Source organism: Archocentrus centrarchus, chromosome 14, assembly GCF_007364275.1.
Source record: "Archocentrus centrarchus isolate MPI-CPG fArcCen1 chromosome 14, fArcCen1, whole genome shotgun sequence".
NCBI lineage: Eukaryota > Metazoa > Chordata > Actinopteri > Cichliformes > Cichlidae > Archocentrus > Archocentrus centrarchus.
The window spans coordinates 37,649,625-37,663,186 of NC_044359.1; the positions used below are offsets into that span (position 1 = coordinate 37,649,625).

Consider the following 13,562-nt stretch of genomic DNA (forward strand, 5'->3'; position numbering starts at 1 on the left):
TGGAAGTAACAAAGCTCTTATAAGTAAACTATACCAATACCTGATCAACCTTAAAAGTGACTCAACAAACTATGTAAAACAAAAATGGGAAAAAGAAATGAATATTGTGATTTCAGAAGATATGTGGACAAGCATCTGGAGAACACAGTTTACATCAACTAACTCCAACAGTTGGTGGGACTTTGGCTGGATGACCATCATCCGCTTCTTCATAACACCGAAACAAAGTCTAAATTCAGTACTACATCGGCAATCTACTGGAGATACTGTGGGGAAGTCAAGGCAGATCATGGACACATATTCTGGACCTGCCAATACATTCAACTCTTTGGACAGAAGTAAAGAAATAATCTCAAAAACATTGGGCTTTAACATCAATTACTCATTCACACAAATGATCTGGGATATCTCCCGGATGACCTTACTACAGACAATGCTTATCTCTTCAAGATCTTCCCTAGTATCTGCCAAAAAGGCCATGACAAAATGCTGGTTTTGCAAAGACCCTGCCACCATGAGTCTCTTTAAATCCATAGTGGAAAACATTAGGCTGATGGAAAACATGACTTTAATCTACGACTACAGGGGGAATTGGGGTAAGAGACTTTGGAAGAAATGAAAGGTTTTATTACACAGTGACAGTGTACATTAACCAACATAGAATGAATGTAAAGCTGATAATACTTTAAAGCCTATGTGTACCTGAGTAATATTATTATTTTTCCTTCTTAATTATCACCAGACACAATGTTACTGTTGATGTATAATGTTCAAAATGTTATAAATAAAAAGTTTAAAAAAACAAACAAAAAAACCCGTTGGATTTCACATCAGTAGCTTCATTTGAATGGAAGACTTATTGGGGACAGAATTATTGGGGACAGAATCTGTGAAAAGCCCGATGGTGAATGGGAAGTGGTAGTATTTTATTTATGTTAGGGCTGCTCATTTTATCTCTTTGTAAAGACTGCAGTTAGTGTACAAAAATTACACTGACAATAAGAAATTTTAGTGGTTCATCATTCTTTGATATCGTTTTTCTGAAAATTAGGCTACTTTTATTGTGAAAAGTTGATCCGGAAGTAGCGTGTACTTTCATTCTCTCCGTTTGGCAGCGGTATATGAGAAAGACTTGTACGGGAAGAGGAAAAAAGGCTCTAGACGTGCCGGATCGAATAAAAGACAGGGTTCGTGTCATACAGTCATGAAGTACCATTGTTGAGTTTCTCGTTGCACATTAAGTTAGTGTTTTTAAAGTTGTATGGGCAATCTTATCTACCATTGCTGGGTAGCTAGCTAGCTTATAAGGGAAATTTAATCGTCTCATTATTTCTTCTCTGTCTGGTTGTCTCCCGTGTGTTCAGGTGGAATAGATCTTTGAGGACCGACACCGTCCATATAACTAGGCCAGTCTGCTGGATTTTTGAAGCGTTTCTGTAGCGTGAGCGTTTATTTGAGCCGATACAGAATGTCTGGACAGAGCATTACTGACAGGATAACCGCCGCTCAGCACAGCGTCACCGGGTCGGCGATTTCCAAACTGTGTGCAAGGCAACCACTCATGAAATAATGGGGCCAAGAAGAAACATCTAGACTGTAAGTTTGCTTTGCTTGGTTATTTGCTATTGCTGTAGTTGTGTATTTCCTTCCGCTTCATGTGCCTCTGAATACTGTCTGTGGCTGTGAGGCCTGCATATATGTAACGTCACCGTCACACGGCCATACTGTGGCTGTCTACTATTGAAGTTCGTGCAGTAGAAATTGTTTAATTTATCTAGCAAATTGGACCGTTTTTATCATTGAGAAGGTGTTTGCTATTAATTTCGCAAAGTGTTAGAAGCTTTGGTCCTTGTTAATAAGGAGCGGAGAGACTTCTTTCTGCTAAATATTTCCTCCAGACAGCTACATTATACATATCTAAATTGTTTAATCCAAGCAGGGATCTGCATTGCACGTTTCATAAAATAATTATTTGCACCAGTATGTTATTAAGCACAGTTAAGTTCAGTTTAAGGTACCATCAAACAACTTACCTGAGCATTGTTTCAGCTGTAGAGATACTTAATGCAACTTTGGGTCAAAAATGAACATGTTGAAGGCTTGAAGTAACATTTTGTTTCTTTCTTTTCTTTTTTAACAAAATGAAACATATAATGGGGCTAAAGATAAATTAGTTTTATTTGAAGCTTTATTTTCCAAGTGGACTATGATAATTACCATCATAATAAACAATATTCTGTGACCAGCAATTCGTGTGTAAGTTGAGTCTGGTTTTATTTCAGGAAGTGGCTGTGTTGTTATTGACTAGGGCTGAGCGATATGGACCAAAAGTAATAATCAATATTTTTTAGCTGAATGGTGATATATACAATATATATCTCGATATTTTTCTTCCCAAAAGGTATAAACAAAAAGGCACTCCTGAGTCAAAGCTCGTGTCCCAAATGTCACACAGACATTTTTATTAACATTCAGCTGGTGATGTGCATGAGAAATTGTTCAAAAATAAACTATTGGCATATTTAAATAATAATACTCCTCAAATAAATTAATGTTTTTTCTTCTATAAAAGACTCACAGCTGTGCTATTAAAATGTAGACAGAAAAGATACAGAGCAAAAATAGCAAAAAACTGACTAATTCTTTAAAAAGCCAGTCTGGTGAAGTAGACTTCACCGGAAAGTACTTCCTCTTGTGTGTACTCCTGTACATCTAGTACCTTGTGACAGACTGAATGAACAGCCAGCTCAGTAAATCCATAGACATATGCGTTGACGTATCACAGCAACGGGCCACCCACTCAATGCGAAGTCTGCAAGCACACGAAAAAGACCCACTTCCGCTATTAAGGTCACGTGACTTACAGTACAACCCAACTTCTGCTATGGAGTTGCGGTATGGCAGCCAGGGACGCTTGGGGGTCCAGGTGATTGCCAAAGCATAAGAACAGACGTCGTATGAAATAGGGATGGCACGATACCACTTTTTTATGTCCGACACCGATATTTACATTTGGATATCTGCCGATACCAATAAAAATCCGATTAAAAAAAACAAAACAAACAAAACAAAACAATTGTTTTTAAATGCCTGAATGCAAGTCAAAAGTCTCTTACACAACAAAATAAGAATCTTTTAGTTATCCCATGTACAAGACTAAAGACCGGGGGGCAGAGCTTTTCGGGCAGTGGCACCAAAGCTCTGGAACTGTTTACCACTCCAGCTCCATTTAGCTGACTCTGTGGCATCTTTTATAAAACAGTTAAACTTTTCTGTTTAACCAGACTTTCTGTTGACTTTACATATTTAAAGAATAAAAATAATGTTAATATGTTTTTAACATGGTGTTTTATATGTTTTGTTTTTCTGATATTGTGTTTAATTATTGTACAACACTTTGTGACTTGTTGTCTGTGTAAAGCGCTATATAAATAAACTTTACTTACAACAATTGCTCTGTCACCTGAATTCCTGTTGCTCCTATGTGAGAAGGTGATGCATTGGCTTATGGCATGTTGCAATTTCAGTAGGGCTGCAACTATTGATTATTTAGCAATTGAGTATCTATCATTTATTCCATCGATTACCCGAGTAACTGGATAGAACTACCCAAACTGTTCTATCACTGCCATTAGCAAGCGGGTGCGCACCCCACACACGCCACGCATGACACCCCGTTGCCAATACCAGATATTTTTTTCTCTGACTAGATTGCTGCACTATAGCATTATTTCACTGCAATTGCAATCTACCACCGGGCACGTTCACAAGGTGTACACGCGATCTCACGACGGTTTCATTAACTGAAATAAATAAAAGCGATAATTAAAAGGGAAAAACGATAACTAACTAAAAGTATATTGTGGGTTACAAAACTAACTAAACTAACGGCAGCAGTTTGCAGAGAAGCAGCAGAGTCCCATATGGAGTTTGTTTGAGTGCGACAGCACAGATAGAAGCGAGTGTGTTGTTGTGGACGATGAAGAAATGTGAGGAACACTTCTCAGTCAGGAAAAAATACCAACGTCAAAGTCCACCTGAGAAGCGCACACAGGGCAGCTACGGAACCCCTCTGAAGCTACGCAGTAACCTATGACCTAACCTGATGTGCACCTCTGGAGAAATGTACCTACACGTCAGGTGAATGAAGCCCGCAACAATTGTGATTGGCCTGTTCAGCACTGCCAAGTCCACTTGGTGTTTTCGGCTACTTTTTGCTTCAGTGTTTAAATTTATCAGGAATAATCAGGAATGATAATCAAGCATCAATATAAGGACTCACAAATTCAGCAATTCCTGGAGTGAGACTACTGAAACTATTGGAATGGATGGAGGTAATGAACACAGTAAAAAAAACAGGGATAATTATGTTTGCAGCCAAAAACTGACAGAAAGAGCGAGGACCAAGGAGGAGAAAAAGTCCCAGCAAGCGACAAAAGGCAGTTAACACACATATCCAGCTATACAAGCGTAAATGGGAACATTAGTCAGCACTTGCGTCATTTGATGCAAATACAGATGCCATTTGTGCAAAAGCTCATCAGCGTATGTATTTGTATCGGAAACTTAGGGGTTTTAACGGGATAACATTTTTATGAAATGTTTTATTCTTGTTGTATTGAGTCTGTTTTAACTTTTTCCTTAATCTGTGGTTTGGTTCTCTGAGCCTCAAGAACAAAAGAAGGTTAGAGAACGTTGTGAAACTGTGTAGCAAGGTGGCAAGTGCAAGTCTTCATGATCTTGCCCTCCTGTACAGGGTTCGAGCCACACAAAAGGCAGAAAGGATTCGGGTTGATAGCACTCCCCCCTGTCCTCAAAGTATCAGTTATTGCCTTCAGGAAGGAGGTACTCTCTGCCACAGTGCAGAAAACAGATTTAAATTCTCTTTTATTCCTAATACTATTAACTTTTTGAACTCTTTAGATGATTGTGTTCCTGGTTGCATGTGTTGTGTGTTTGATTTGTTTTATAGATTTATTTATTCTTGCTGTTGGCTGCAAAACAAATTGCCCCTCGGGGATAATAAAGTATTTATTTGATTGATTGATTGTAGGTTGTGTACATCTGCCCACAAAGACCCAGCGCTGAAGTCTAATTAGCGAGCATCTAATCAAGCTAGCTCTCTGAGCAGCTCCGACAGAGAACCAGCATCATGTGCTGGATAAACATCAGGACGCAGCTGGATTGAGCTTTGATTCCTTTAAAGAGTTCAGTTGTTTATGTCAAACATTTGCTGTGTTCTGATGTTACGCACCACATACGAGGTTTGGGAATAGTGTCAGGAACCCCATGTGTGCTTTCACTAACATAAAGTTATAACAAGTGGATTGTAAGGGGATAGATCTTTCCGACAATGAAGTGTTCCTCTAGTTCCTAAAGGAAGCTTTGAATTGCCAAGGTAACAAGTAACAGGAAATACTTACATAAACCTCACCTTCCCAGAGCTCAGGGGAATTTAGCTGATCAAATGAGAGATTGGCTCTGATGCATTTCCTTACAATTATGCTGCTGATTACAGGCACATATTTGACCACTGGAATGCTCTCACCAGCCTATCATATCATAATAATGTAATTCCACAGAATTTAAACTTAGATGCCTCTAACCGGGGAATTGCTTGGGCATTATCCAAGAAAGTAAACACGTTCTAAACACCAAAGTAAAAGCTCTTTTGGCACAAATGCGTCATGACAATATCAGTGAGTCATTTAGTCTTTTCCTATCTAATGCTTCATATGCTTTTATCAGACCAACTTTATTTGATGTGTCATGAGTATATTTAAAATTTATTCATTGTCTATTTAAAATGTATTCATGCTAAAAGGCTAGCAGGCCAAAATTCTAGAACCCTGCCATGTAGAACTCACCATAATAGGAAAAACAGGGTCATAACCTTGTGTTGTTCATTTGCAGAATACATTATTGTGCATACTTGGAAAGAGCATTATTTTTTTTCACTTTTGATTTTAGCTACAAGTTCAGTGTTATTATTATTTTTTAATTTAACTTTGAGGCTTTTCCTCATAGAGTTTTTTACAGTGCTCGACTCTTCTTCTGTCTGCAGGATGCCAGGCTCTCTGTGATGCTCGTTTATCCACAAATTCTTTTACTAATTACCAGTGAGATGTAAAATGTAAACTATGGATATAGTAAACTTTGTTTGGTCAGTACAGCACAAATCAGAACACTTTTTGGTTTATTTGAACATGCTGTGGCCAATCCTAGTAATGTGTTTGTAATAGTGAATATACCGATGAGGACAGAAATATTAGCCCCCTCTTTGAAATGTGCCGTAAATTCCACAAATGGTCATAACTCGAGAACGATGTGACCTAGGATGTTCAGATTCACACCATAGATGCATACTGTTAAAGCTAGACCCATCAAACTTCACACATTTGTCATTGACTTTACCATAACAGCACTTTGCTAATGCTAATGAGTCATGTTTAGATCAGTTTCTAATGGTCTGTTTCAGTGTATGCAGCTTTAAATCAAACTGACAGCAAGAATCAGCCAACAGAAACTGCAGCTCATGCAGTACACAGACCTGAATGACACTCCACCTTCTAACTTTCTCTCTGAGTGATAGATTTATTTTTAAATGCAGCTAAATTCTCAACACCATTATTGTTTTTGTTTTTTTCTTTTTTACATGTGAGCATAGCTCTTGTCTGATAATGTTTGTGGTGCAAAAACCTGGATTTCAGCAGTACAGAGCAGCATCTTAATTAAATGATCTGATGTAGTGTTTTTTTTCCCCCCCTAGTTATTGCCCCATGTTAAATAAGAAAATGCAGTGTGTCGCTTGAGTGTAGACAGATACTAACAGAAAGCCAGCTGAGTTTAACTGCACATGAAGCCACATAAACACATTAACATGCTGGTCATCCCTCAGCATTTAGTTTTTCACAGAGATGCATTTTTTTTAAACTTATGCATTAGGGATGTTCCTGGCGACTAATTTCTTAGTGACTAAACAAGGGAAAAAAAAAATAGACTGACTGACTAGTCTAAAACCAAGAAAACACTTGGATATCTAGTTTTAGGACTTTTAATGGAAAATGCCAAAAACTGTCTAAACAAAGGCATTTGACTCCATTAGGAGTTTTTGAATTGTATGGTAGTCACCTTAGTCAACTTTCATTTGACTTTCAAATAAAAGTCCAAAGAATTTGATCTGAGACCCTTTTTGTAACTCTTATTGCTACTCTTGAGGTGGCAGACTAATGTGATGTAGAAGTAAATTTCTTTATTTAATCTAATACTTAAATGATTTTTTGATTTCCAGTTCACAAGGATAGCTTTCTTAGTGATGGATAATGCAGTAAGAATTATGTGTGATTTATTTGATTTTATATCTGATTCACTTACATCACCTAAAATGTGTAGTGTGGCTGAGGTTGGGATACAGCAATCTGGATAGATCTTCAAATATCCTCTGCCAGAACTTCTGAACAGGTGAACAAGACCATATAGCATGCTTGTAGTTCTTAGCAGAGTTCCCTGCACAGTGGGTGCATATGTTTGAGTACATAAGACCCATTTGGAACATCCTTTGTCCTGTATAGTGTGCTCTATGGAGAGCTTATATTGTATAAGTTGTAAGAGTAGACTTTTTTCACTTTGAAAGTGTTTAAACAAGTTTGTGTCCAGACGTTTTGATCTTGATTGGTGGAGAGATCACGCTTCCATTGTGCAATTGGGAGAGAAACTGACTCATCATATTTAACAATAACTTGTACAGTTTTGATAACAATTTAGGGGTGCAGAGATTTAAAAATTCTGCTACCCAAGTAGGCATTTCTAAATTTAGTTGACTAAGATTAAATCTTTCCTGTAGGATGGACTTCAATAGCTGAAATTTACTCTTGCTGATTCCATATTTTGATATAAGTTCTTGGAATGAAATAAAGTTTCCATTTTGAAAACATGTTCAAGATTTTTTTTAATACCTGTACTGGAACTGGTTTATGTTGGGGTTTCTCCAGGCCTATAGGAGTGCAGGTTTACACAGTTTGCTATGTTGAGCCAATTAGTAAATAGAAGAAATGAACAGAAGTAGTTTTCCTCATAAGGCAAACGAAGCATGTGTGTGTCTGCCAACCCAAAGCATCCACTCTTTTCTAACCCTTTGTGTGGCATATGAGTAAGCTTCAAGGTTGTATGTGATTGTTAGATATTGTGCATGTGATTATTGAAGTAAGTTTGGAGACGTTTTGATCTGCCTGTATGTGTCAACATAGTAAAGTCCAGTCTGAGTTCATGTAAGTGACAAGTGAAATTAACCTTTTAATGCGCCTATAATGTTTATTGAATTAAGGTGGACATATTATGATATGTATATAAGTATTTTTCTGTGTTTGTATTATTTCAGTTTCACACTATTTTACATAAATCCTGTCCCCTACAGCATGTGCCTATTCCTTAGAGGAAGTAACGTAAGAGAGAGTTTAGCTGGCTGTGACTCTCAAAATAGGGCATAGGGTCACATTGGTGCACAGTACAGTACCCTTATCATGCCATGAGAGAAAACAGCACAGAGTGCTTGTTCTAGGTCCACCATGTCCAATGAACTTGATTTGATCCAATTTTGAAACAGTGCAACCTATTGGCTAAGAAGTAGGTATAAAAGCTTCTAGACCACAACTGTGGTTTTGCTTTGAAAAGTTACTATTTGTTATGGTTGTTTTTCCATAGAAAGTGTGAGATGTTGAGTCTAGTGACTTACACCACGCAACAGAAGGTTTATTAGGGGATCAGTGAGAACAAATAGTTATTTTTGGCAAAACCATCAATTTAATGGTGGAACGCCCCCATCGTCTTCGGAAGAGAAGCTTGTGAGTTCCCAGACAAAGTGATCAATCATCAGCTAAAGCTTATTTCTGTATTTTCAGTTTGAATTCCTTTAATAGTTGCATTTTGTCGAATTTTTGTCGAATGAAAGTCTTGAAAGAGTTAGTTATTTGTTTGGGTCATGAGTGATGTTACCAGTCAAGTCTTTAATAGAATAAATAGCTGTTTTTTTCAGGATTGCAGTGGAGGAATGTGAGCATATTGACATATTGGAGTGAGGCTGGCTCTCTTCTTAGACACTGTTCCCAGCTGCTGAGAAGAGGCGCTCAGAGAGGGTCGAAGTAGCAGGAATACACGAGTGGTTTTGCCAATGATGCAAGAGTGTGATACTTCATCGCATTCAAGTTCCACCAAGAAAGGACACTTTCTGTCTTTGAGATGAGCTGCTCCCCAAAGTACATCAGCACCTGCCGCAGAACAACAGATAAAAACAGCCTGATGGTTAATTCTGAGATGTTACATTTGACTTTAAATGTTCATTAATATGCATGATTCCTATTTCAGTTAAAAAAACAAAATCTTACTTCATTAGTGAACAATTGGTTGTGAGCATCCAGTTCATTGTTCTCACTGTCTGTTTAGTCACATCCAAGCAGTGAATGGAGAGCCAGAAGAGATCTGTTTGGAGTACTCTTGGCTGAGCCATCAGCTGATGCTGTAGCTTCTTTATCCCCACTGGTGTGCTGGATCTTTACAGTAGCACTCCCATCCATGGACTGCAGGGCAAGAGTTTGTATTTTATTTTGAATAATGAACCGCTCCTCTGGTGTCAGAAGTTTCAATTTTCGAAATCGTGGGTCTAGAGCAGCTGCAATGATCGCTTTGCTTGGGTTATCATTTTGGATGGTGACTTCTCTTGACCAGCGTGCAGCGATCTCCATTGAAGCAGCTGCCTGGAAGGCCTTCACAGGAGCAGTATCATAGGCAGTGTTTGGGGACTTTAAAAGCCCTCTGATGAGGAGGCAGGGCAGAGACGGTCACATAGCTTTCACTACTTGTGTAGACAGTAGCACATTCAAAGGCCTGGAGTGCTTTAGCCAGCCAGACAGGGTCCACTGATCAGCCTTGAGGCCTAGGTAGTACCTAGGCCTCAAGGCTGATCAGTGGACCCTGTTACTGCAGGGTCAGACAGAGAGTTACCGTATAATAGGTGCTGTTCCACCTGGTATAAAACATCTTGGACAAGTTTGTTGTTCGCTGGGTCTGCTTCTGCTTGGTCTTCATACTTGCTTGAAGCAGTTCACTTTGTTTAAAGTGCTCCAAGAGACATCTCTCTGCTCCAAGTGCTTTACTGATCTGAGGGTGGTTCAGTGCATTATTGATCACCAACTGTAAAGTGTGACCTACACAGTGGACAGACATCCACCCATGTTTTTCTGCAGGATGTTTGCAGCCAGCACTACATTGGAGCCATGTAATAATCCATAGTAATTTTCTTCAGTTCTGAAGAGAAGTGAAAATGTCTTCAAGAAACAAAAAGCAGTCCAGTTGTCCTTTTTCCAGCTCCAGAGACTACTATGACCTGGATGACTGAGAACTTACACAGACATAACTCATAAAGCTATTTTTGAGATACTGTAGTATTTGGTGCCTTCCTTGAACTGTTTGCCCTGAAAGTGTCTGTTCACATGAATTCTTGCTCACCAACATTCCTATGCCTTCTAGCAATGTACAGTTTTGGTCAGCATGGTGATATAAAAAGGACTAGATGAAAGAAAAATAAGGAAGCCAAGTGTTTAAAAATCTCTGCTCAGCAGCTCACTCACTTTGAGTGCTTCTTCTCAGATGCTGTGGATTGATTGCCTCAATGCAACATTGACTTATCACTCCACTTTGCCTCTTTCTGTGCTTCTCACCCTCCAGACCTGATTCAGTGCACCAATGAGATGAACGTGAACATCCCTCAGCTGGCTGACACGCTGTTTGAGAGGACCACCAACACCAGCTGGGTGGTTGTCTTCAAGTCCTCAACACCACACACCATCTAATGGTCTATGGCAATGAGGTCAGCACTCTAAGTGACAGAAATGACACATTCAGAGACTTAAATGTACAATCTGATAAAGCCTTAACCACTGTACATTAACAATGTACAGTGTATTTCACATGGTATGATATACATTGGTATAATATTTTTTTAACCCACAAGTGAATCTGTGGGCATGCAGCACTCATGTACCCATTCATGGTTCCTCATATGGTGTTTTTCTTGCAGAGATTTATACAATATTGGCTTCAAGGAACACACTTTTCAACCTGAGCAATTTTTTGGACAAAAGTGGCCTGCAAGGTATATCACCAGCTTCTACAACTACTCAGCCACATTTCCCTGTAACATGTCTTTTATCATTTCTCCTCTTTGTTTCTAATGTAGGCTATGATATGTCAACGTTCATCAGGAGATACAGCCGCTATCTGAATGAGAAAGCTGTGGCCTATAGACAAGTTGCATTTGACTTCACTAAAGTGAAAAGAGGGTAAGGTTCATTTTTCCTTCCAAGCTGTCACTGTAACAGACTGTCCTGTTAGTCCTGAGTTACACCTGAGCCACAAAGCTTGATTTCATGTTTAAGCAACCTGGTCTTGTTTGACACTCAATGCTAAATTGTATTGAAAAATATCACTGCACTACTTTCCTTTTCCTTGTAACAGTTTTGTTAAAAGAAAGGAACATTAACTTCTGCATGTGTATTTTAGGAAATTAGTTCTGTTTTGCTTCACTTAACCATTTTAAAGACAAGATATTTCCAAATAGTAAGCATCTTTTTTTATTTCTGACAATCTTTTTCATTTATTATATTTGCCTAATTTTAATGATTATTTAGCATCAATTGCAATGTACAGTGGTGTGAAAAAGTGTTTGCCCCCTGCCTCATTTCCTGTTTTTTTGCATGTTTGTCACACTTAAGTGTTTCGGAACATCAAACCAATTTAAACAATAGTCAAGGACAACACAAGTAAACACAAAATGCAAGTTGTAAATGAAGGTGTTTATTACTGAAGGTGAAAAAAAATCCAAACCATCATGGCCCTGTGTGAAAAAGTGATTGCCCCCCTTGTTAAAACATACTATAACTGTGGTTTTTCACACCTGAGTTCAATTTCCTTAGCCACACCTAGGCCTGATTATTGCCACAACTGTTCCCAATCAAGACATCACTTAAATAGGAGCTGCCTGACACAGTAAGGTCCCCCAGAAGATCCTTGAAAGCTACACATCATGCCGAGAGCCAAAGAAATTCAGGGCAATTGAGAAAGAAAGTAATTGAGACCTATCAGTCTGGAAAGGGTTATAAGCCATTTCAAGCTTTGGGAATCCAGCGAACCACAGTGAGAGCCATTATCCACAAATGGCGAAGACATGGAACAGTGGTGAACCTTCCCAGGAGTGCCGGCCGCCCAAAATTACCCCAAGGGCGCAGCGACGACTCATCCAGAGGTCACAAAAGACCCCACAACAACGTCCAAAGAACTGCAGGCCTCACTTGCCTCAGTTAAGGTCAGCGTTCAATGCCTCCACCATCAGAAAAAGACTGAGCAAAAATGGCCTGCATGGCAGAGTTCCAAGAAGAAAACCACTGCTGAGCAAAAAGAACATTAAAGCTCGTCTCAATTTTTCCAAAACGCATCTTGATGATCCCCAAGACTTTTGGGACAACATTCTGTGGACCGATGAGACAAAAGTGGAACTCTTTGGAATGTGTGTGTCCCATTACATCTGCGTAAAAGGAACACTGCATTTCAGAAAAAGAACATTATACCAACAGTAAAATATGGTGGTGGTAGTGTGATGGTCTGGGGCTGTTTGCTGCGTCAGGACCTGGAAGACTTGCTGTGATAAATGGAACTATGATTTCTGCTGTCTACCAAGAGATCCTGAGGGAGAATGTCAGACCATCTGTTCGTGTACTCAAGCTTAAACGTACTTGGGTTCTGCAGCAGGACAATGATCCTAAACACACCAGCAAGTCCACCACTGAATGGCTGAAGAAAAACAAAATGAAGACTTTGGAGTGGCCTAGCCAAAGTCCCGACCTGAATCCTATTGAGATGTTGTGGTATGACCTTAAAAAGGCCGTTCATGCTCGAAAACCCCTCTAATGTAACTGAATTAGGACAATTCTGCAAAGATGAGTGGGCCGAAATTCCTCCAGAATGCTGTAAAAGCCTCATTACAAGTTATCGCAGACGCTTGGTTGCAGTTGTTGCTGCTAAGGGGTGCCCAACCAGTTATTAGGTTTAGGGGCAATCACTTTTTCACACAGGGCCATGATGGTTGGATTTTTTTCACCTTTACTAATAAACACCTTCATTACAACTGCATTTTGTTTTACTTGTGTTGTCCTTGACTATTGTTTAAATGGTTTGATGTTCCGAAACACTTAAGTGTGACAAACATGCAAAAAAACAGGAAATGAGGCAGGGGGCAAACACTTTTTCACACCACTGTAACTATAGTTATGACTCTACTTCATTTAGTGGGACTGTGGCATATTTTCATTAAAATAGCTGTTGTGGCTCCGGTGTTGTGCCAAGTTTGCAGTCTTGACCTCCATTGTAGAGATTGTAGAAACAATATGCCGGCTGATTAATTATATCCATTTAAAGCATGCAAATTAGGCAGGGCACTTAGCCAGCCACATCAATGGAAATACTCAAGCCTGAAATAAATAATGACCAATATCTTAGGAGTTTGTTGGGTTAAA

At 39.1% G+C, this 13,562-nt stretch overlaps 1 protein-coding gene across 1 annotated transcript in view; it reads left to right on the plus strand.

Annotated features, from left to right (window-relative positions):
- The first annotated feature begins 1,182 nt into the window (after nt 1-1,182).
- Nucleotides 1,183-13,562, plus strand: part of LOC115791758 (phosphatidylinositol-binding clathrin assembly protein-like) — a 42,568-nt gene continuing 30,188 nt past the window's right edge. The window contains 8 exon segments of the mRNA XM_030745990.1: nt 1,183-1,535; nt 1,538-1,576; nt 1,579-1,596; nt 10,720-10,824; nt 10,827-10,861; nt 11,072-11,084; nt 11,087-11,146; nt 11,231-11,333. Of these exon segments, the coding sequence (XP_030601850.1) occupies nt 1,469-1,535; nt 1,538-1,576; nt 1,579-1,596; nt 10,720-10,824; nt 10,827-10,861; nt 11,072-11,084; nt 11,087-11,146; nt 11,231-11,333 (440 nt within the window). The 5' untranslated portion in view covers nt 1,183-1,468.